The sequence below is a fragment of the Dendropsophus ebraccatus genome, chromosome 4, assembly GCF_027789765.1.
Source record: "Dendropsophus ebraccatus isolate aDenEbr1 chromosome 4, aDenEbr1.pat, whole genome shotgun sequence".
Lineage (NCBI taxonomy): Eukaryota > Metazoa > Chordata > Amphibia > Anura > Hylidae > Dendropsophus > Dendropsophus ebraccatus.
In genome coordinates, this window is record NC_091457.1 from 149,067,741 (window position 1) to 149,091,833 (window position 24,093).

The following is a 24,093-nucleotide window of genomic DNA, read 5'->3' on the forward strand; positions in this document are numbered from 1 at the left end:
TAACGTGTATGAATGCAACTGTAAGTCACGATTTTTTTTTTTTCTTTCATATCCTAGATTAAAGTTCTGTTAATAGAACTGGAGGAAGCAAGAGGAAACCACGTCCAAAGAGACAACGACGTCAGCTCGGCTAACATCAGCAGCTCGTCTGAAGTAATCACACAGCACTTAGTCACCTTCAAGAATATTGACGAACTCCAGGAGCAGAACCAGAAACTTCTGGTTGCCTTGAGAGAGCTTGGAGAAGCCCGAGAAAGAGAAGAGCAAGAGGCGTCTGCTGCACAGTAAGATACTGACCGATGACCCAATCGGTGCTAAATATTGTGGTCTGATGGTGGTTTTGCAGCTATTAGGCTGTGTGGTCAGTGCATGTGCATCCTTAACACTGGGAGGTAGCTTATTTGTCAGAACATGACCCCGGAAAGTCCTAGATGCTGAGATTGTGTGTGTGTGTGTGTGTGTGTGTGTGTGTGTGTGTGTGTGTGTGCTTCATATAAAATATCATTGGTTATTGCATTGTTTATCCTCTTACCAGAATTTCAGATCTGAGGCGGGAGCTTGACATGGCTCTGTCTGAACTGGAGCAACTTCGTGAAAACCGTCAACATCAGATGCACATGGTAGACTCTATAGTACGTCAGAGAGACATGTATCGTATACTGCTGGCCCAGACCACGGGGGTCACATTGCCTGCAGGAGGTAAGGCGTTACTGTGGGAGGGGGAGAGTAGCCAAATCTGAGTTTGCTGTCCTGTGACATGTAATGGTAGTATTACACGGGCCGATGGGGGCCCGATAATAACTGTAAACGAGCGCCGATCTGTCAGATTGGCGCTCATTTACTGGGCCTATTACACGGCCCGATTATCGTTTAATAAGGGCTGCAGGGACAACGTTACAGATGTCCTTGCAGCCCTTGCTTAAACTGTATGCATTACCTATCCATGCTGCAGGGCTCCTTTTGCGGTCTGCTTCTCCCCGGGTCCCGTGCGCTCCAGCTTCAGAGCGGCCTGTCAGCTCAGACAGGCCGCTCTGAAGCTGGAGCGCGCAGGACCCGGGGAGTAGCAGAGTGCAAGAGGAGCCCTGCAGCATGGATAGGTAATACATACAGTTTGGAAACTGTCAGCCGTCGGCTGCGCACCGCTATTACACATAGCGATGCACGGTCGGCGCCTGACAATTATAGATCCAAACCTAATCAATGATCAGCCGGAGCAATAATCTGCCAGATAGGGGCAGATTATCGTTCCATGTAATAGGGCCCTAATATGGTGATCTCTGTGATGGGGTATTGTTCCAAGACCAAAGGTATTGTACAGAGAGAGATACAACTGTTCAAATAACACTCACTAAAGCCGAGATCATTCTATACAGAGCCCATTCACACTACGGAAAATGGGTGAGAATTCCGAGCGGAACGCTCTCCTACAGACTTGTCAATTCTTTGAGCGGAGGAATGCGAGCCATCCCAGAGTCCTCGGGTGGGGTTGAGCACTGAATTTCCACCTGTTTTCCGTAGTGTGAACTGGCACTTAGTAGAAGCATAGTAAACTACACATTTGTGACATCAGCAGGTATACTTGGGGCCATTGTAATGAAGGAAGAAAGGCTTAGGTTACTGCATGTTGGTCAGCTGACCTGTCACTTTTTTTTTTTTTTTTTTTTCTTCCCACTTTTTAGAAGATGTATCCTTGACATCAACCCCAAGAAAATCCCCCGGAGCCTCTCAGCTCACATCCACTCCGGCTCCTACAGTGTTGATCTCTGATTCCTCAGAGGCCACTGAAGCTAAAGCTGCACTGAAACAGGTGAGAGAGAAAACGCTGGGTGTGAGTAGTAGTATTTAGAGGTTTTAGAGATGAGCGTGACCCATCTATAGTTATTATACATCTACAATTAGGAGTTGTCCAGGCTTAGAAGAACATGGCCATTTTCTTCTAGAAATGGCGCCTCTCCCGTCCTCTGTTTGGATTGGGTTTTGCAGCTTAGTTTCATTTGAAGTGAATGTAGCTTAATTGCAAAACCACAGCCACACTGGAGACTAGAGGTTTCATTTCTGGGATTAAAGCTGCCATATTTCTAATCCTGGGTAAATCTAACTATTGCAAATATATTCATTGTAAAGTAGGGACTAAATACTCGGTTTAACCACTGCAGGGTCTTTGCCCTTCAAGTGAAAAACAGTCACTAAGCTCAGGAATTGTAGTCTGAGTACGGAATTGCAGTGGTCTAGACTGGAAAGTCAGCGAAAATGAGCGTCCTCAGCTGAATCGATGCAAGTATGCAAGCTACTCTCCTCCAGAAGGAAGAAAACTCTCTTAAACCTGTAGTAGAGACAGAGAGAGTTTATCCTAACTAGGGGTTATAAGAGTATCCCAACATTGCCATGCTTTTTCTAGACGGCACCACACCTGTCCTCGGGTTGTGTGCGTGGTACTGCAGATCTGCTCCATTCACTTTAGTTGAACTGAACTGCAGTACCAAACACAAACTGAAGGCAAGAGTGGTGCAGTTCCTGGAAAAAACCGTCCATTTTTCTAATCCTGGATAACTCCTTTACATTAATACAACTCGCGACCCTTTGGATCTGGAGTTGCTACCGTTGCCCTTCTATGTGATTACTGAAAGAAAAACATGGACACTTTCTTCCAGAGACAGCACCATTGTCTTCAGTTTAGGTGTGGGCTTGCAATTAAGCTCCATTCACTTAAATGGAACTGAGTTGCAAAACCTGCACCCAAGCTGGAGACAAGAGCGGTGCTGTCTCTGGAAGAAACTGGGTATGTTTTTCTATAGCTGGATAACCCCTTTAAGGGACAAGTGCCATGAAAAACTTTTTCCCAGTAATTGAAGCACATTACAAAGTTATATAACTGTATTATGCTTCAATCACCTATCTGCCTCCCTTCCCTGTCTTTTTCCCCCTCCACCCCCCACCAGGAAGTGTCCTAACCTTGTCAGGTGACTCAGCTTGCTCAGCTCCCATTGGCTGAACAACTGCAAGCCATCAGTTGGACTGGGGAGCTGCTGTAACAGGACCTAGAGCAGCCCTCCTGCTGATGATTCATCCTCACAAGAAGGAGCTGCCTGGTGACTGACGACAGTAATGAGGTCTGTGTGAGTTAGGACACTTCCTGGTGGGGGGTGGAGGGGGAAAAAGACAGGGAAGGGAGGCAGAAGTGTCCTAACTCACACAGACCTCATTACTGTCGTCAGTCACCAGGCAGCTCCTTCTTGTGAGGATGAATCATCAGCAGGAGGGCTGCTCTAGGTCCTGTTACAGCAGCTCCCCAGTCCAACTGATGGCTTGCAGTTGTTCAGCCAATGGGAGCTGAGCAAGCTGAGTCACCTGACAAGGTTAGGACACTTCCTGGTGGGGGGTGGAGGGGGGAAAAAGACAGGGAAGGGAGGCAGATAGATGATTGAAGCATATTACAGAGTTATTTAACGTTGTAATGTGCTTCAATTACTGGGAAAAAGTTTTTCATGGCACTTGTCCTTTAAGGGAGACTTTGTATAAGGTTAATAGCCGAGTGCTCATTGACATTACCTTTTCTTTTTTTTTTTCTTTTTTTACACCCTACAGCTTAAAGAAGTGTTTGAGAACTATCGTAAAGAAAAGGCAGAAAACGACCGAATGCTGAACGAACAGAACGAGAAACTGCAGGAGCAAATCACCGAGCTGCGATCCCAAAACGCAAAGATTTCCACTCAGCTAGAATTCGCCTCAAAACGGTAAAGACCCGTGTGTGTGTGTGTGTATATCTATCTCAGATGGTGTCGTATACACTACAGCTATCACTGGGCCAGAAGCCTAGTGTTGTATATAGATTTATACCTGTTCCTATTGAGTAGATGAAAAAAAAAAAAAGTGTTGCTTTTCATAGGTTCTCAAGGGGCATTGCTAGCTTGTAAAAGATAGGGCCGATAATGAACGCTCCTTGCCGACAATTGCCTCGTGTAAAAGGGCCCTTACTAGTGGTGACTTATCCCTCTGCCTCCATAGATATGAAATGTTACAGGACAACGTAGAAGGCTATCGCCGAGAAATAACAACTTTACAGGAAAAATCACAAAAGCTTTCTGCCACCACGCAGAAACAGGAGCAGATCATCAACACCATGACACAAGATCTGAGGGCCGCCAATGAGAAGCTGGCTATTACAGAAGTAAGTGCCCAGCAGCAGATCAGTAATGCTGATCTCCAGTCTGAAAGTTGCTTTACTAATTTCTCAAGGTCACAAGGTGAGACTGTCCATCTGACATCTATTGGGCCTGTGCCCCTCTGTTATGTTAACAGGTCGTTGACATATTCGTATATATGAATGTAAATGTGTGCTTAAAGGGGGCTATCCAGGCTTAGAAAAACATGGCCGCTGTGTTTTCCTGATCCTGGCAACCCCTTTACGTAGCGAGATATGAATGGGGTCTACAAAAATTGAAGTCCCCATTTAACAGTAATACAGTAAGTTCAAATTTTATTTTTTATTTTTTTTTTAGCATTGCATTCTCTTTACTTTTCTTTTTACTTTGTGTTTTTAAGGTGAGAGCAGAAAACCTAAAGCGTGAAAAGGAGCTTCTGAAGATGACGGAGAATAGACTTACCCAAGAAAGAGATTCCTTACTTGTTGAGCAAAGGGGTCAAAACCTACTGCTAACAAACCTGCAAACCATCCAGGTTAGTTTATGTTCTTTAACACTATGTTCAGCTAGGAAAAGCATTGAGGTGTGCCCAATGTGGAGAGCGGAGAATGTCTATGGAGCCTATCTGCCTGAGAACTGTCGTTGTTCCTGTCCTGGTTGTACAATTTTCAGTTGTGGATATACTTTTTTAGGTCACCCTCGAAAGGTCTGATGTAGAAATTAGACAGCGATATACCAACCAAATAGAAAGGCTAGAGCAAGAGTTGTCCCAGGTCAAGAAGAAACTGGAGCATGAAATAGAACAGAAGCACTTAACTGGCAAAAACCAAGACGTGAGTGATTATTTTCCATACTGATGATTTGGGTTTGTTTTTGCCCTTTCATACGTTCGTTTTTTTTTTTTTGTTTGTTTGTTTTTTTTGTTTTTTTGGTAAACTCTGCAATGATTGATTTTAGGTTCAGATTTTGGACCTTAAGAGACAGTACGACTCAGAAGTCAATCTTCACAATAGCACCAAGGAACTCCTGAAGAATTCAAACAAAGAAATCGCTTCTCTGAAACAACAGCTTGGAAACTTTGAAGCACAATTGGCGTCCCGCTCCAGCCAGGTGTCCGCCAGCAGAGGTAGCGAAGGGTTATAACCCTGCTAATTTTGGATTGGATGCGAATGGCTTATAATGGGTACACATGCCGTTTTTCTTCTAGATACAGATGACAAAGGGGAAGATATAGAAGAGATCAGGAATAAGCTGAAACAATCCGAAGAGTTAGTAAATGACCTTAAAGAGAGGCTGAAAACTGCTAATAGTAATGTGGAGGAATACCGGCAGGTCGTGCTCGGTCTGGAAGAATCCCTCAACAAAGAGAAACAGGTAGCTAGTCACATAAAGAATAGGTTTTGTATGATGGCTTCTAGATGGCCTGAATATTTCCTAATTGTTGCACCTGTCCCTGCCCGCTCAGCCGATCACCGTGCTGTCCCGCCGTACCCAGCTTGGCTGTCAGTGAGCAGGGACCTGGAGACTCATGCAGGAGCGTGCCTGGGTTATGTATTTTTAGCGCCACGACAGCAAAGTAGTTAAATAAGGCTGCCACTACACTATGCAGGGCCATAGACTATAATGGTACTGGGTATCGCAGCCAATTTCGCAACAGAAATTGCAGCATGAAACTCCTGTGTGAATCTGCCCTCAAATTGTCACTGTCATTTTAACCCCTTCAAGACAGAGCCCTTTGATGCACAAAAGTCAAATTAATGCAATGTTCCTCCTCGCCTTCTAAGAGCCATAGCGCTTTTATTTTTCCACCTACAGAGCTGATTGAGGTGTCATTTTTTGCACCATGATCTCTAGTTTTTATTAATATCATATTGGTGTAACGGAAAAATTTTGATCGCTTTTTATTTTTTTCTGATATATAATTTAATAAAATCAGCAATCCTGTTTTTTTTTTTTTTTTTCGTTTACGGAATAGATATACTGATCTATGGTATGCCATAGAATACAATAGATCAGTGTTATCGGCGATCTATGTATAGAGCCTGCCTGAGAGCAGACTCTGTACATGAATCGCCGATCTGACAGGACAGAGGTAAGAGGCTTACGCCCGCCTGTTGGCACAAGCAATCGGGACCCCCGCCGCATGGCTGTGGGTGGGTCCCAATCACTCAGTGACAGATGCTTGATCTGTCACTGAATACCTTAAACGCCACAATCACTATAGATCGCTGTGTTTAAGGGGTTAGTGAGACGCAGCGCAGACTTCTCCCGGCTTGTTCTTCGTATCGGTCAGGGTCAGAACACTCAGACCTGAACCGATCAAAACTTTTCACATGTGAAAAGTTTATTACAACAGTGACTCTGTAAGGAAGGTCCACTTGTAGCACCTAAAACTCTATTGAAATCCTGTTTTAAAGGTAACCGAAGAGGCTCGTAAAACCATTGAAGTACGAATGAAGGAAGCATCCGAGTACCAGACACAACTTGAAAAGAAGATGATGGAAGCGGAGAAGGAGAAACAAGAGCTCAGAGATGAAAAACACAAATCTGTCGAAACAATGGAGCAGCAGGTATGTGTGAACGTACTAGGATGCATGGGGCATGCAGAGCTACAGGGAATGGTGCCAGTTATGGTGGGGAATTGGTACTGTGAATGTGAAAGAGGACTTGTGACAAACACTTTTGACAGGTCTAAAGGTTTTATCTGAAAGAGCTGTCGTGCGATTCCCTCCACACTCTGTGAGAAGACTTTCTCCATAGGCTTTAATTATGCGGCCCGTCTCTTCACGTGAGCCAGGGAGGGCAGCACTGAGCACAACTTCTCCCGGCTCCTCCTTCTGATCAATCGCGGTCTAAACACTCAGACCAGAACCGATCAAAACTTTTGTTGTGTGTTTTTTTTTTTTTTTTTATAGTGCCTCTTTAAATGCTAAAAGGGGTTATCCAGCAAAATCTTTTTCTTTCAAATCACCTGGTTTAAGAAAGTTATATAGATTTGTAGTTTAATTCTAAACTTACTCATACTTATCAGCTGCTGTATGTCCTGCAGGAAGTGGTGTTTCCTTTCCAGGCTGACACAGTGCTCTCTGCTGCCACCTCTGTCCATGTCAGGAACTGTCCAGAGCAGAAGAGGTTTTCTATGGGAAATTGCTGCTGCTCTGGACAGTTCCTGACATGGACAGAGGTGGCAGCAGAGGGTGCTATGTCAGACTGGAAAGGAATACACCACTTCCTGCGGGACATACCGCAGCTGAGAAGTATGGCAAGACTTAAGATTTTTAAATAAAAGTAAATTACAAATCTATATAATTTTCTGACACCATTTGATTTTCAAGAAAGTTTTTCGCTGAACAACCCCTTTTAAAATGTAATTTGGGTATTGGTATTTTATGATGTGTTTCTCTACTCCCCCACCCTCACCCCAGCTTTCACAGCTCAGGCAAAGTCTTTCCACGCTCCAAGGGGAAGTCCAGGCCGCTCTTCAAAGAGCAAGTACTGCAACAAACAATGAGCAGAAAGCCAGACAGGATTGCCAAGAGCAAGTGAGTTCTAATTTTGTAAAAGTTGAAGGTTTTTTTGTTTTGTTTTTTTGTACCTCCCTTAACTTTCTATCCCTCCTGTTATGATGTAATAGGCCAGGATTGCCGCTGAAGCACAGAACAAGTATGAGCGGGAGTTAATGTTGCATGCGGCCGATGTGGAGGCTCTACAGGCGGCTAAGGAGCAGCTGGCTAATACGGCGGCTACACGACAGAAAACAGAGGAAGCTGCCCAGAAGGCAGAAGCCGAACTGCTGGAGTGCAAGGCATCCTGGGAGGAGCGCGAGCGTATGCTAAAGGTAACCGATCACATTTTATGGTGGTTCTCTGTAAACTCTTCAGTCAGCTCAGTCTGATGCAAACGCTGCTCGACTTGTATAGCGTGTTCTCTGCCACTGAAGCATCAGGTATCCAACACATCCCTCTGACAGTAGTCACTTATGTTACATCAGGATGAAGCTTCAAAGAACCTGTCTCGCTGTGAGGATTTGGAGAAGCAGAACCGACTATTACACGACCAGATAGAGAACATCAGTAAGAAGATGGTAGCCTCTGTGCAGGAAGGAGCTCTCAATGTCTCCTTAACCGAAGAAGGAAAGTCCCAGGAGCAGGTTATGGAAATTCTCAGGTATGAGTGTAAACTTTTTTTTTTTTTTTTTTTTCTGCTGTTTTATTTAGTGGTGCTCCGGGATTCTTCATTTACTTCTTGTTTCTAAATCTTACTTATTACAACAAACTTTTTATGCATTTTTTTTTTTTTTTGGGGCACGTGTCGTCACTTTTTATGCAGCTTGAACCACAAGTCATCTGCACTGTCCCCAACCGTGGTCCCTGTCCCATTGGCTATAGCAGGGATGGGGAACCTTCGGCCCTCCAGCTGTTGCAAGACTACTTTGGCTGTCCAGGCATGATGAGAATTGTAGTTTTGCAACAGCTGGAGGGTCGAAGGTTCCCCATCCCAGGGCTGTAGGGAGAAATGGATTAGTCAAGGCCAGCAGAGCAGGCAGACTCCACCGAAGACCGCCCCAATGACTCCTGGTTCAGGCATCACAACACCTTTATACATAACGGGATGTTATACTGCAGTAAGGCTTTTTGCATTTGCAATAAACTGCAGTGATAGATTTGTAGGTAACAAAGTTTTATGGGAGGATTTTATTTTATTTTTTTCTTTTTTCCCCCTTGCCATCGGCTGTAAGATCTTGCTGAGCTAATCCTATTTGCATTGATCTACAGATATGTGAGACGGGAGAAAGAGATTGCAGAGACCAGATTTGAGGTTGCACAAGTTGAGAGTTTGCGGTACCGACAGCGCATCGAGCACATGGAGAAAGAAATCGGTGAGCTGCAGGACAGCCTGAACGCAGAGCGGGAAAAAGTCCAGGTCTGGTTTCTGTCTTCTATAATTAAATGTATTTTACTGGAAATCACCTGACTGTATCATGGAAAACGTTTAAGAAAGTGTCCACCAAAACCGGCCTTGTGTTTGGGGCACCTCTCAAGCCATCTGTTCACATCCACAACATGGTCTCAACTTAAAATATTATGGTTGTTAAAGAGGTACTCTGGACTAGGTTTGTTTTTAGTGTATGGCCAAAGAGGGGGTGGATATAGTCACCCGTCACGTCTCAAGCTGCAGCTCAGACCAGGAAGCTTGATGGGAGAACGGGGCGGCGCGATTTGGGACCCGGTGCTGGAACCGGGGAGGTAAGTGACCGGCGGCGTCAATATCCACCTCCTCCCCGGCCATATACTAAAAATACACATAGCCTGGAGTACCCCTTTAAATGTAAAGTGTTATGGGGCATTTACACATTCTGTGATTACGGTCCATGCTCCCGACATCATGCTGTATGAATACAGGAGCTAACCAGGCAGCCAAAATATTGGCTCCCTCTATGTATAATCCCTTTTTAGAACTTTACTACTAGAGATGAGCGAACCTGGAGCATGCTCGAGTCCATCCGAACCCGAACTTTCGGCATTTGATTAGCGGTGGCTGCTGAAGTTGGATAAAGCCCTAAGGCTATGTGGAAAACATGGATATAGTCATTGGCTGTATCCATGTTTTCCAGACAACCTTAGAGCTTTATCCAAGTTCAGCAGCCCCAGCTAATCAAATGCCGAACGTTCGCGTTTGGATGGACTCGAACCCGAACCCGGTTCGCTCATCTCTGTTTACTACTTTTTCCGGGATTTGGTTTTGCGCTTAATGTATAATAGAACCACAGAGGGTACGAAGATGGGTGGTGATATTATTGAATAGGGTGAAGGGAATATTCAGGCTGGGGGGGGGGTGGGGGGTGGAGAGAGACTCCTTACAGGTGAACCCAGACATATATTTGTGTGCTCAACACCTTCAGGGACACACATCTGATCAGTGGCATTGGGGGTAAGAAACAATTTAGCAATTAGTAAAAATTGATCTCAAACAATATAATGTGCCGCGCTGTAATGAATCAGCCGTGCAGCTCTGTCATTACAGCGCGGTGCATATGCATACAACTCCCCCGCTCCTAGCATCTTATCACAGAGGAGAGGCTGCCCTGGGAGGGAAAAGTTAGTTACAGGCATTCCTCCTCCGTGTTCCGTGTAGAACACGAACGTGTAAATGCAGCCTAGAGGTTTCCATTGTTTCCCATTTGTGTCGTTGAGGGGACACAGAAGACCATGGGTATATAGGGTGCTGTTACTAAAAGGTAACACTTAGTGAAAAGGTGATAGCTACTCCGGCACAGAGACTATATACCCCTCCAGCATTCACTGATCAGTAATGGACATAGTCCAACCATCTGAGCTTCCACTTACTCTTAGTTAATTGGATGATGTTGTAAAAGTAAAGCCTAGTCATTGCACCAATGTGACACTTTCATCTAATGAATGTAGGTAACGGCAAAGACTATGGCCCAACATGATGAGCTGATGAGGAAGACAGAAACCATGAATGTTCTAATAGAAACCAATCGCTTGCTAAGGGAAGAAAAAGAAAAGCTGGAACAGAACCTGCAGCAACTTCAAGCTAAGGTTAGTCGTGTGTGTGTGTGTAAAAAAAATAAAATATATATATATATATATATATATATATATATATATATATATATATATATATATATATATATATATTATATTGTAACTGGCTAACTGGTCCATTCTTTTAATTATTAGTCGCAAGTAAGAAAAATGAGTTTAGGTCTACACAGTGGATAAGCCCAGAGAATCCCTCGAAAATTACAGTATTGTATACTTCTAAGCCGCAAATCATTTATCATTTCAGATCAGGAAACTTGAGTCCAATATTTTACCACTGCAAGAATCCAACTCTGAATTGAGTGAGAAGAGCGGCATGCTACAGGCAGAGAAGAAGCTGCTCGAGGAGGATGTGAAGCGCTGGAGGGCCCGGACACAGGTACAGTGATCAGTACTACTGCGGTAGCAGAGGTGATCTCATCGAATGCTGAATGTAATGGTGCCAAGAGCAGGCTACGGTATACACAGCTCTGTGCCTCCATTCAGTAATGGCTGCCAGACCCCACATATCCCAGGCCCATAGGAGAGCTAATAGCAAAAAGAAAAAATAGATACAGATCACCAGTTCTTCAGGGATAGCAGCAACAGGTTGAGTGCAAAGGTGGGTGCTCGAACTCCAGGGCGTTGGCCAGACGCCGTAGGCTAAACTTCAGCAAGAGGAGAAGGGGGATTGGGAAGTCGGCACTCCGGAACGTAGTGGATAAAATATAACTTTTATCCGTGCATTAAAATCCCATGGTGGGCAAACAAAGACCTTTGTCTTTGTTTGCCCACCATGGGATTTTAATGCACGAATAAAAGTTATATTTTATCCACTACGTCCCGGAGTGCCGACTTCCCAATCCCCCTTCTCCTCTTGCTGAACCATAGGAGAGCTGTCTTTCAGGCTTCCTTATGGGACCCTTGGCGGTAGAATTAGCCACTTAGGTTAATGAAGAATAAGCTATCTCTGTGCACCTGATTTTTACTGGACTTCTAATGTCCTGAATTGCATTTTGAAGCCCAGCGAGACCCGCGTAACACTTGATGATCACTGGCTCGCAGTATCGAACCCAGATAGTTTTATACCCACCTCTCTGATTTGTTCTTATACTACAGTATTATGAGCCATTACTAATTGTTCTTGCTTTCCCATTTTAAGCACTTACTGAATCAACAAAAAGACACCGATGCAGAGGAGAATAAGAAACTGGTTGCTGAGAAAGAGATCAATACCAAACGTATCCAGCAGCTCACCGAGGAGACTGGGAAACTGAAGACCGACATTGCCAGGTAAGGAGAGAGAGAAAAGTAATATTACTAAATCTATCATGGATGTGTATGAAATTTACAGCCGCAGCTGTACCCCACAGTTATCTATGTTAGGGCCCTATCATATGGAGCGATAATGGGTCGAACCAGCTAATGTTCTTCAAAAATGACTGACCGCCTTGCTACATAATGGGTAACATGGCCGGTGGCTGATGATTGTGTGTTTTAAAAAGAAGCTATTACCTGGTCACATTCCCCGGTGTCCTCCAGCCTTGTCTACGATTTCTGTTATCACAGCTACAGCTCTCCCGTCTCTGAAGTGATAGGCTGCTCAGCCAATCACTGGCTGAGACTGGACAGCACCACGTTAAGTGATTGGCTGAACAGTCTGTCACTTCAGAGATGGGACCAGAAGTGAGAGCTGCGGGGACTAGGGAACCCCACAGACAAGGCTAAAGGACATAGGGGAATGTGATCTAGATAGATAGATATAATACAGAGCCTATTATCTTATTGGGGATATTGGGCTGTGTAATATGTTCCTTAGGAAGCTTTAAAGAGGTTATCCAGCGCTACAAAAACATGGCCACTTTCTTTCAGAGACAACACGACTCTTGTCTCCAGTTCAGGTGCGGTTTGCAATTAAGCTCCATTCACTTCAATTTAACTGAGCAGCAAAACCTGCACCCAAACTGGAGACAGAGTGGTGCTGTCTCTGGAAGAAAGTGGCCATGTTTTTGTAGCGCTGGATAACCCCTTTAACCTCCTTACTGTGGCATTCTGCTTGGCGATCAGAACAGTGATCCCATCCATAGTGTGGTTGAGCATGCTCGCCATATTATGAACAGGATTGCCATTCTAAGTGCTAACCGGCGGAGCTTCCTAAAAGATCAGCTGGGGACAACTTAAGTGATCATATGACATAACATTACTCAGGAAAGAAGCTGCAAAATTTTACAATAAGGTGGTTTTCCACAGCTTTTTCATTGACTACTAGAATAAGCCACCAGTATTTAACTAACTGATTGCCGTCAGACACCCCACTGATCATCTGTTTAGCAGAACTGCGGCGCCCCTATGCACTGTGAACTGAACAGGAAGCAGACGGCTCCATACACAATATAGTGGCCATGCTGGGTTACTGCAGCTCTGCTCCCAGAGTATAGCATTTTGTATATTTTACTGGTGGTGGTCGGGATTGATGAGCTTTAGATGTACATGATGAAACTACATCTATTGCTGTAATCTGTCTGACTTCTCTTTTATGTAAGTAAATGTTTGCTGACAGTCTCCCTCATCCGCCGCAGGTTAAACGCTTCCCTGAATACGTCTCAGAGCCAGGGTCAGAACGCCAAAGAGGAAAACCTCAAACTAAAGAACGAGAAGGAAAATCTGCAGAAGGAGCTTAATGCTAAAATAACAGATATACAAGAGAAGATCAAAACCATCACCCAGGTGAAGAAGATAGGAAGGAGATACAAGACTCAGTATGAGGAGCTGAAGGTTCAGCATGACAAGGTGAGAGCAGCCACACGGACCTCTGCTGTTCTTAGGGTTTAGCTTTGGCTAAATGTATAAATCCGGAGAGTGAAAAAACCTCTAGAGATTGTACGTGTATCTGGATGTAGTCTGGAGGGAGCTGCCGTGGCCATGTTGCACCCACTCTTTGTAACCTCTCATTCCGTAGTCTATAAAAAGGTCTTGTTTCTTCTCACAGTTGGTTGCCGAAACTTCGACAGCCCAGGCAAATCAGTCAGAAGAGCGAGCCGCGCAGAAAGAACTACAAGAACTGAGGGAATCTAAGACGCAAGCGGAACTTAAGCTGTCTGCTCTGGAGAGCCAGATGGAAAGTGTGCAGAAGGTAACTTGTGGTCTTAACGCGCAATGTTCTTTGGTGAAAAGCCCGAACTATTGGTTCAGCCGTTGGAGTATGGCAGCCTTCTGGCTTGGATGTGTTGGGTTTCAGTTGCTCCATCCTTTGTTTTTGGAGAGACAAGCCACTGACTGCAGCTGGCCCCTTCGTTTTCTATTGAGAATATATAAACATTAGGTGAGCCAAAGTTCAAGTGTATGGAGGGGTCCGGAGTGATAGCTCTTGGCCAACAAATGTTCAGCTGACAGCTGTTGGTGGTGTAAGGCTGAAATAAGAGCGTATGTCTGAATGGAATAAATCAAAGTACTGTTGACTTGACAGCAAGCGGTTTAAACTTTTATTTTTTTATTATATATATATTTTTATTTTATTTTTATTTTTTTTAGAGCATAGAAGAGAAAGAAAACGAATGTAAATCACTACAGGAACAGATCACGCAACTCCAGTCAGATCTCTCCAAAGTCCACAGAGACCTTCAAGACAAGACTGCACAGGAGGAGCAGATGCGTCAGCTCATGAACGAGAAGGAGGAGAAAACCAAGAAAACTCTCCTCGGAGCCAAGCAGAAGCTCGCACAACTTACCGGTATGGATGAAGTGCGTCCATTTGTGGTTAATGGGTTTGCGACTTGGTGCCAGTTTGTTTGCACCAGTTGGTTACATGGTGTCTTTGACATTCCCATAGACAGTCAATGTATGCTGTATTCATCCAAGAGCTTCAGGGGGCCTTAATTTCAGATTTTAGGAGTTCTAGTTAGTTTTTCAACCACAGACCCTTAAAGGGATTATCCAGCATTGGAAAAACATGGGCACTTTCTTCGAGAGACAGTACCAGTCTTGTATCCAGTTCGGGTGCAGGTTTTGCAACTATCTTCCATTGGAGTGAATGGATTTGAACTGGAGACAAGAGACCTGTTGTCTCTGGAAGAAAGTGGCCATGTTTTTCTAACTTTAGATAACCCCTTTAAGTATGGTGTTGAATTTTTTTTATAATTAAAAAAAATTTTTAATTGCTAAATAGCATTAAAGGAGCAGCTATCAAGTGAAAATGAAGATCTGAAACAGAAGCTCAATAACCTCGATAAACAGAGGGAAGAGCTGGAGGTTAGAATGAACGCCCTGAAATCCCAGTACGAAGGAAGGATCTGTCGCCTGGAGAGAGAGCTGCGCGAGCAACAAGAACGACACCATGAGCCCAGGGATGAGGCCCAGGAGCCCTCTAAGGTAAAACATGTCAGTGGATCTGGAGGGCGCAGTTGTTACTCCCCAATTCCCCGGCTTATTTCTCCCTTTCGTTTTTACAGGGACCGGAGCAGAGACAGATTACAGTAAAGATGACTGCCGCTCCTGGAGAAAGGGGGATGTGAGTAAAGAAGAGGGCACACTTAATTACTCTCTCCATGTTATAAGAGACCCCTATATGATCACTTTATTATATTTAGCTTTAATGAGTTATTCAGCGTGAATCTTATGACATGCCAGAAGGGATCTTCAAATGGACATTAACTGCCCTATTACACGGAACTATAATCGTCCGAATTAGACCGATTTCCGCCCTGTGTAATAGAGAGAGTGATTAGCCGTTGACATGATCATCGGCTGATCGTTTGTTTAGGTCCTGACCTAAAATTCAGATGTCGAGCGCACATTGCTACGTGTAATAGTGATGCATGACCGATGGCTGACTAGTGTAAAATAATGTAATATTAACTCGTGTTCCCTGGTATCCTCGGGGGCCTTTTTCACTGTCTGCAGCTCTGCTTTCTGTTCCGGCCTTTGCGCTGAAAGGCTGGGGAAGCTTAGCCAGCGCAAAGGCTGGAACACCGGGGAACGCAGTAAGGTGAATTTATTTATTTTACACTAAAGGCAAGGGCTGCATCGCTAGCTAAGTCCATGCAGCCCGTCCTAAACTTTTATTGGGCCATATAATAGGCCCAGTAAATGAGTACTGATCTAGCAGATCGGCGCTTGTTTACAAAATTGATTGGGACGCTATCTGCCCCTGTTGTAGGACCCCAAGTCCTTTCTAAAGTCTGACTTTTTTTTCGGTGAATATCTGACACCTCCACACAACTAAGCTGCCGATAGTATTGACCAACCCAAAATTCTCCTTTGCTTATTTTGTAATTGTGATCGGTCACGATAACATGGAGAAAACGCTTGCATAAACAGAGCTGTAAAGGGCTTGGCACACTTGCAGAGGTGCATGATTAATAGAGGTCAGACTGCGGAGGCAGACACCTGTCATAAGAGCGCAATAGTCCCTGGGTGCCCCTATTTGCCAGCTGTGCCGTTTACTGTTTGTAGGGCTGACGGTCATGGCTGTGCTCCATCTCTTACCCTCCCCCCATATCAGTGAATGGAGTAGCTGCCTTTGAGGCACTGCTGCTGCATTTGCCACGGGCACTCTGGACCAGTAGGGGCTCAAACAGTCCCACATCCAGTTATCATTAATTTTTTACCTATACAATGTATCCTGATCTTGCAGAACCAGTGTGAACGAACCACCTACCGCTAACATCAAGCCAACTCCAGTTGTGGCCACACCAAGTAAAGTGACCACAGCGCAAAGACCGCCAAGAGCCAGTATTCGCCCTATGGTCACCCCTGCTGTGGTATCCACTCCAACCACTACTCCCACGGCTACGGTTATGCCCACTACCCAGGTGGAAACACAAGAAGGTATGTGATATTGAGCTATAAACTATGCTTATTCAGTGGATTTCAGTATACTGTGATAAATTATGGGCTTATTTTTAATTACCGCTTTTCTTTAATGTAGCAATGCAGTCAGAAGGTCTCCTGGAGCATGTTCCAGTTTTCGGAAGCACCAGCGGATCTGTTCGTTCTACCAGCCCCAACGTTCAGTCGTCTCTCTCACAATCTGTCCCAGCCGTCCAGCAACAGACGGCCTTCGTCCAGCCGACCCAGCAGTCCCATGTCACTATAGAGCCGTGCACTCCAGAACCCGTTGTGGAAGTTGTCCAGAGTTCTCCTATTGAGAGGCCATCTACATCCTCCTCTGTGTTTACCTCTTGTAAGTTTCTATAATAGTTCGTAAGGTTTTCTAGGTTTTCTAGTTTACATTTACCTAATGCTAGATAACTCCTTTACAGTTCCAGCAACGCCGAGTTCTTCAATGTCAAAACGTCAACGGGAAGAAGGGGAGGAAAGTTCTATAGAGACCTCAGAACAGACCATGGAAGAGCCTGACTTGCCTGTTAACAAAAAGCTGAGGACTGTGCAGAGAGTGGAGCCAGAGGTTTGTTTCCTGGAGTGTTCTGCATTGGCATTTGGATTAGCATTTTTGCAGCTACCTACGAGCTACTGCTTTGATACTAATATGTACTTTAAAGTCTATGGAAACCTTCTCAAGAAAACACACATCTGTGAATCAGTTTAAAGTGTAAAGAATCTGTCACCATGTTTATGCTGCCTTAAATTAGGGCAGCGTAAACTAGTGACAGAAATGCTAAACTGATCGGTGTATCACTTACGTTATTTTGTTAAGCCGTTCACCTAATATGCAGGAGAATAGGATTGTTGCCACACCCCTCCTCGAGCTGCTGATTGACAGTTGACTGCCTATACGCAGCATGGATAGATAACTGCCAATCAGCAGCTGGTGGGCGGAGTTTTCTGCGCCTCATGAATATCCAGGACTACTGGGCTCATGGACATAATAGCAAGGACTACTTATTGTCCATGTTATTGAGGAGGATATCTCCGAATCAGCTGCACAGAACAATGTAAGTGATCATTCTGTTCAGCTTCTCTGTCACAAGTTTATGCTACCTGGAGATAGGACACCATAAACCTGCTGACAGTCTCTTTTAATTTCTTTTAGCTTTGGTAAAGCATCTTGCATGCAATTACAATATTCAGTACCTTCATGTGGAGACCCTGTTTAGTGCCCTCTATTCCACTATGTATCTCACTCTATATCCCACCCAGCACTGCTCTATCCCCCTTTGTCTTGTGATTTTGAATCTAGAGATTCTGCCATCTATCTCCAGAGAGTTAATGGGGGAGATTTATCAAACATGGTGTAAAGTGAAACTGGCTCAGTTGCCCCTAGCAACCAATCAGATTCCACCTTTCATTTTCCAAAGAGTCTTTGAGGAATGAAAGGTGGAATCTGATTGGTTGCTAGGGGCAACTGAGCCAGTTTCACTTTACACCATGTTTGATAAATCTCCCCCATTGTGTTTTGGGTTTGTTCTATTTAAGGAGGAGATTTTGGCAGAAGACGTTCCTGAGGCAGAGTCGCACACGTTTGATCAAGAATCCCAGGATACGCTTACACTTACACAGGTAATAAGCTTATTGTGTTACTTTTTTACTGGATTATTGTAGTTTGCTTTTAATAGGGAACGTGTCATGAGAAAATTACCTGTTATAAGTAAAGTTTTTACGTTAAAGTATACTTTCCAAGATGATATGTATTGTGAATTGTCCAGAAACTGCAGGGGGCAGTATATGACTATATATATTTTTTTTTTTCCTATTTTTCCCCCCCTGGAAGGGTGCCAGTTTGGAATACCCGCTGGTTCATGACAGTGAGGAGTCCTTACCAACCATTCTAGATAATACAACGCAGGTGTCAGAGGCTTCCCAGACCGTACAGTCCTCTCAGGACTCCACAGCTAAGCGGGATGATGTTATAGTCATAGAGAGTGATGAAGAGGAGGAGGAGGATGAAAACGAAGGCGATCAGGAGGTGAGCTTTACTATTTCTTCCTCTTTATGGAATTTGTGTAAGAAGTGATTTTTTGAGTTTTAATATTGTGCGTTTTAATGTTTTTTTCCTAGGACATGCAGGGATATGAAGAGGACGAGGAGGAGGATGAAGATGATGATGGTGGCATGGGGGAAGAAGGGGATGAGAGTAACGGTGAAGATGGCAGCGCTGATGGCAATGACGCCTATGAAGGAGAAGATGCTGCCGTATGTAGTACTTGATTTTAAATGTTTTTAGTTAAGATGCATAAGGATTGTTCAGTATAAAGCCGAACGTCATCCTCTCCGTCCCTTGAAAGACACCGGAGCAGGGTTACTAATACAGACAAGACGCTTGGGAAGCTTCTTCCCCCACCACCTTAAGACACAGCATTATATGGTTGTTATATTATAACTTCAGTGTGTTGTCCACCAACGGAGTTCATAAAAAAGTAAAACTACTCCAAACAGCGGCCACACAGCTACAGTTTAATGGCATGTTATGACGCCAAAAAGTGTCAAGGTGTGAAAAGAAGTTTCCCCGTAGAAGTGGCAGCCTTCCAGGAGTGGAGAATGTTTTGAGCTTTTACATAGGGCAGTCTCTTACTTGGGATAGGTTTGTGTAGATGGAATTTTACAAATGAACTTTTTCTCCTCAGGGGCCTGAAGGCACCGATCCCGGAACAGAGACGGAGGAAAGTATGGGGACCGGAGATATTGGTCAAAGAGCCGCAGACTCTCAGAATAGCGGTATGGAAGATTTCTCATGGCTTTCTTTGACTCCTTGTAATAACTTGACACATTAGTTATTACTGTATTGGTATATCTGTATTTTTTCCCCCATATTCAGTAGTTGTGTTTTTTTGTAACAGGCGAAGCTTCTATGGGGTCCGCCGAATCTTCACAGGAAATGAGGGAGCAGCCATCTTCTGCTTCTGACCGCCCCGGACCTCGTCCTCCACAGTCGCCTCGTAGACCACCACATCCTCTACCACCACGTTTAACCATCCATGCACCTCCTCAAGAGCTCGGACCACCAGCTCAGGTACCACTATATGATGTGCTAGGCTTGGGGACTCATTAGTAGTCATTGAATCTGCAGAAGGGTATGCCGACACATAGCACAGGAATCCCCTTCACTTTAATGAGCCTGTTGTAGTTTTGTGTAGACTACTGTATTCAGTCATTTTCTGGGGGTCCCACCATGGAAAGCCTCTCATCACTAGATCTGGAGTCCCGAGTCCTCCTTATAGAGGAGGGGTCACGGTGCGTGCTTGGTCACCACCAGGTGTTGCACTCTTCATCAGTTCCAAATGCTATAAATGCACGCATGATCTCATCCCCCGACATTAAAATATTCTGAAATGGCTCCTCAGGACCCCCATTCTAGTCATCAGTGAGACCCCAGTGATCAAACAGTTCAGAACTAGAGATGAGCGAATTTACTGTAGAAGGAAGTGCGGGCTTTGAAATCTGTTCCACTCCTCCCTGGGTGCTAGGAAAAGCTGGATCCAGTCCTGGGAAACTGGGAGTTGTTTACCAGGACTGGATCCAGCTTTTCCCTCGGTCCTACAGTAAATTTGCTCATCTCTACTTAAAACCTATCCTGTGGACAGGTAAAAAGTACTTTTTAGTCATCTGAAATGAATGTAACATTTTACCATTTCCTTCATTTAGCGTATTCAGATGGCGCGCAGACAGTCAGTAGGTCGGGGGCTTCAGCTTACACCTGGCTTGGGAGGCATGGTAAGTATACAGTTCCATACTCTGGTTCAGAACTGATGATTTGATGCTTCCTTATGTATATTGTATTTGGAAGGTCTAAAGTCTTGGGTAGAAATATTCTTTGAACATAGATTTACTCATTTGTGTTTTCCTTCAATCTAACAGCAACATTTCTTTGACGATGAAGATCGTACAGTGCCGAGCACACCGACTCTTGTTGTGCCTCATCGTACAGATGGTTTTGCAGAAGCGATTCAGTAAGTTCTTGCTCAACATCTACAAACCTCAGATTTTTTTTTTTCTTGTATATCCATAGGCCAAGCCCAATGTTCAGCAGCTTTTGTTTCCTTGTGTTAGCTATAAGTAGTGGTCTCACACTTCTGTAATGTTCAGTGTTTGCAAACACTTACCCTTTATGGGACTGCTAGTCTTATCATTATGCCTGACATATATGTATTTTCAGCTCTCCCCAGGTAGCCGGAGTTCCTAGATTCAGGTTTGGCCCACCAGAAGACATGCCACAGGCCAGTTCTAGCCACTCTGATCTTGGTCAGCTTGCATCTCAAGGAGGTGGGGAAAACCTCTGTTTCGGTATTTATTTTGAACTCTTTTAAACTCTCATACATATAAGTTGTAATACTTTCTCCACTTTAAGCACTGGTTGTTCTTATACTGCTCTGTTTTTGTAGGCCTAGGAATGTATGAGACTCCCCTCTTCCTTGCACACGAGGAGGAGTCGGGTGGTCGCAGTGTCCCCACCACACCGCTTCAGGTTGCAGCACCAGGTACGATCCAGCATGGAACCACATTTCACACCACATTGTTTCCACGTTAAAGTACTTTATCGTTTTCCTCGTGTTCAGTTAATAAGGTTTGTGCATTATTATTTCATCTACTAGTGTCTGTCTTTGCTGAGAACCCCGCAGCCGACACTTCAGACCACGCATCTCAGTCTGTTCCCATGGTCTCCACCTCCACTGGAAATGTTTCTACAGCTGTCGAGTCTGGCACAGCAGATGAAGGAGATGAAGTTTTTGTGGAGGCGGAATCGGAAGGGTAAACCCTGCTTTTTCAGTATTTCCATTGCCTTTCACTGTCCTTCTGCCTGGCTCATGTGTTTACGGGAATAAAGCATTGCCCCACAAATGAGAAAATACCTAAGGGACTGATGAGCATAACATTGTGCTTTACAGAATAGCTTCAGAGTCCACCATAGAAATGGAAACGCGACAGGACCAGGATCCTTTGCAGCCTTCTGAGACGGACCTTCCATCCACCAGCCAAGATCCTCCTAGTTCCTCATCTGCAGGTAATGTATATAAGCTTAGGCTCTCTGACTGGCCGTGCAGGCAATCGCTCGACGGGGCCATGACATTGCAGCCTGGAGAGCTGGGTACGTCATGTACCCGGTTTCCAGCAGAAGATGTCAGCCGACTGCTGTGAACAGGACCGGGGAGCGGCACAACGGAGGCACGAGAGTGGGGCGAGTTCACTTTAATTTCTTGCAGCACTCTGCCTGTGTATAGGTATCTTACTCACTAAGTCACCTGGGTGCTGGTGTTAAATCACGTAGTCCTGGCTGTAGTCATTCCCATTTGTCCCAAGTCGTACTTTTTATGCCCCGAAGCATGCAATCCCCACAGCCTGTGAAGATTTTATAATTAATTTAGTTTTTCTCGTTGCAGCAGACACAAGCACTAGCCAAACAAAACCGCTCAGAAGAGTGAGGCTTCATCCACAGACTGGTCGGCCCGCTGTCCGCGGGAGACAGTTCACTAGACTAAGAGGTTTGTTTATTAAAGTGCTGGAATATAAATGTAATGTCTGTAATAAATTACAATGTTTAAAGAGAAGCATCTAGAAAATTCTAAATGGTTAAAGGACAACTCCGGCGGGGCCCCCCCTCCCCCCAAAAAAAAAAAAACAGACACCATACTCACAATCCCTCCGGTGACGATCGCCACTCCATTCGCCCGCCTCACTGCCCTCCAGCGATGTCTCTGACTTCCGGGTCCTGGGGATGGAAAAGGCTGCCAGTGCGCTTGCGCACCAGCAGCCTTTTCATTGGCTGGAGCGCATCACATGGCTTCCAGCAACCTCAGCCAATCAGGGCTGAGCAAGCTGGAAGCCATGTGATGCGCTCCAGCCAATGAAAAGGCTGCTGGTGCCTGCCGTCCCATTCACTCTCTATGAAGACGCCGAGGAGGAAGAAGACCCGGACCACCCCCCCGGCTCGTCGTCGTCACCAGATGCCGCCCAGGAGAAGAGGACCGTGACGATCGTAATAGGTAGGGGGGGGGGGGGGGGGTCGGGAGTCCGAAAGTGGGGGAAGGGGGCCAGACCGGGTATTTAACCACATTACAAAGTTATATAACTTTTGTAATGTGTGTTGAATAAGCTAAAAAAACTTTTTGTGGGAGTTGTCCTTTAAATATCACAATACTTTAAAATCATTGTATTAGATCAAGGACTTCCAGAAACTGCTACTTTTTAATTTTCCTTCTCTTTGCAGGAGTTCCTTTAGGAAGCAGAGGAGGAATAAACAGAAGCAACTTCTAAGAGCCCTTTCTTCTCTCTCTTCTCTCTCCCCCTATTGTGAATACGCAGCATCCGTTCCCAATTTTACTGTTCGTCAAATTGAATGATTTTTTTTTGTAAAATTGAAATTAAAGATTTATTAACAGAATCGTTAATGTTTGTGGTGCATTGTGGTATACAGAACTAATGAGCTGTAGATCTAGTTCTCATGCTCCCTATGGTTTATGGTTACATTTTTGGTAATATTAGGACTTAGTATACCCCTAGTATGAGGTGGCAGTGCTTGCTTGTGAAGTTTGCTTGTTCTTGTGTGTTTGTAAGCATTCTCACAATATCCACTATTTTCCTCTTGATTGGGTTATAAAACACGATATTTACTTTAAATCTGGTAAAACAATAGGTGTGTTAAAAAATGGAAAATCCACAGAATGCCTACAATTAAATGGAACATAAATCTTATGTCTTAAAGTGTCACTGTCGTTTAAATTTTGTTTGCAGGAATATAGTATAGTCCAGGCTATTTTAACCCTTAGACGACCCAGGGCGTATAGTTACGCCATGGAAGTCTGTCCCCAGACGACCTAGGGCGTAACTGTACGCCCTGGGTGTTTCTCGTGCGTCTTATTGGGGGACACAGATACCATGGGGTATAGGCTGCTGCCACTAGGAGGCGCTGACACTAAGAGAAACAAAGAAAGTGACTCCTCCTGAGCAGGATATACCCGCCCACAGGCACTGAGCTAAACCAGTTTAGCTTAGTGTCAGTAGGAGGCAGACACAGGTCTGGGTTCTCCAGACCAGTTTCTTCCTTTATGTTTAGTTAGATTTTCTTTTTCCTTCTAGGTCCTATGGATTCTTGGGCACGGTGGGTTATCTAAAACTCACCCTGATCCCCCCACTATGCGACCAGGGAACAGACCATAAATGTAAATGGGCTGTCACCCCTCGGTCGCCACCGGCCGGCAACGTGACACCAGGGCCCCAGATCAGTCAATCTGGTCGCCTTTCTGCGGACTCTGTATCCGCACAGCCCCTTCCCGCCTCGCCCCCCAAAGCTTGGCGCGTTAAGGTGAGGCACCCACCGGCTGAAGACGACAATGGTGAGTATGTGCTCCTATATGGTGAGTATATTCCCCCTGCCCTCCCTCCCAGGCCGCCATTTTACTCCACATAGGCAGCTCTCCCTCTCCAGTCACTTGCAGCCCTCCCCAGGCAGATACTCCTCTCCCCTCAGTCGGTAGCAGGCCAGCCCTCTCCACCATTTTATTCTTATTAGTGTC

The 24,093-nt window shown here is 44.9% G+C and overlaps 1 protein-coding gene across 4 annotated transcripts in view; it reads left to right on the forward strand.

The window, feature by feature from the left end:
• TPR (translocated promoter region, nuclear basket protein) overlaps positions 1-22,965 on the forward strand; it is a 38,073-nt gene extending 15,108 nt beyond the window's left edge. Inside the window, exons 14-51 of one of the 4 annotated variants that reach the window (XM_069967432.1) lie at positions 58-284; positions 536-699; positions 1,680-1,807; positions 3,586-3,734; positions 4,006-4,168; positions 4,543-4,677; positions 4,835-4,975; positions 5,100-5,268; positions 5,350-5,516; positions 6,560-6,712; positions 7,568-7,684; positions 7,777-7,980; positions 8,134-8,309; positions 8,918-9,065; positions 10,568-10,705; positions 10,956-11,087; positions 11,850-11,980; positions 13,267-13,477; positions 13,677-13,820; positions 14,219-14,417; positions 14,853-15,055; positions 15,136-15,194; positions 16,320-16,513; positions 16,614-16,868; positions 16,948-17,093; positions 18,062-18,145; positions 18,357-18,551; positions 18,644-18,778; positions 19,210-19,300; positions 19,423-19,595; positions 20,228-20,296; positions 20,441-20,532; positions 20,739-20,866; positions 20,965-21,060; positions 21,175-21,331; positions 21,469-21,584; positions 21,964-22,062; positions 22,788-22,965. In XM_069967432.1, coding sequence (XP_069823533.1) covers positions 58-284; positions 536-699; positions 1,680-1,807; positions 3,586-3,734; positions 4,006-4,168; positions 4,543-4,677; positions 4,835-4,975; positions 5,100-5,268; positions 5,350-5,516; positions 6,560-6,712; positions 7,568-7,684; positions 7,777-7,980; positions 8,134-8,309; positions 8,918-9,065; positions 10,568-10,705; positions 10,956-11,087; positions 11,850-11,980; positions 13,267-13,477; positions 13,677-13,820; positions 14,219-14,417; positions 14,853-15,055; positions 15,136-15,194; positions 16,320-16,513; positions 16,614-16,868; positions 16,948-17,093; positions 18,062-18,145; positions 18,357-18,551; positions 18,644-18,778; positions 19,210-19,300; positions 19,423-19,595; positions 20,228-20,296; positions 20,441-20,532; positions 20,739-20,866; positions 20,965-21,060; positions 21,175-21,331; positions 21,469-21,584; positions 21,964-22,062; positions 22,788-22,834 — 5,535 coding nt within the window. In that variant the 3' untranslated portion in view covers positions 22,835-22,965. Of the gene's footprint in view, positions 1-57; positions 285-535; positions 700-1,679; positions 1,808-3,585; positions 3,735-4,005; positions 4,169-4,542; positions 4,678-4,834; positions 4,976-5,099; positions 5,269-5,349; positions 5,517-6,559; positions 6,713-7,567; positions 7,685-7,776; positions 7,981-8,133; positions 8,310-8,917; positions 9,066-10,567; positions 10,706-10,955; positions 11,088-11,849; positions 11,981-13,266; positions 13,478-13,676; positions 13,821-14,218; positions 14,418-14,852; positions 15,056-15,135; positions 15,195-16,319; positions 16,514-16,613; positions 16,869-16,947; positions 17,094-18,061; positions 18,146-18,356; positions 18,552-18,643; positions 18,779-19,209; positions 19,301-19,422; positions 19,596-20,227; positions 20,297-20,440; positions 20,533-20,738; positions 20,867-20,964; positions 21,061-21,174; positions 21,332-21,468; positions 21,585-21,960; positions 22,063-22,787 lie in introns of all 4 variants that reach the window. The other 3 variants (XM_069967431.1, XM_069967435.1, XM_069967433.1) reach the window with 3 other exon arrangements.
• Positions 22,966-24,093: the final 1,128 nt, after the last annotated feature.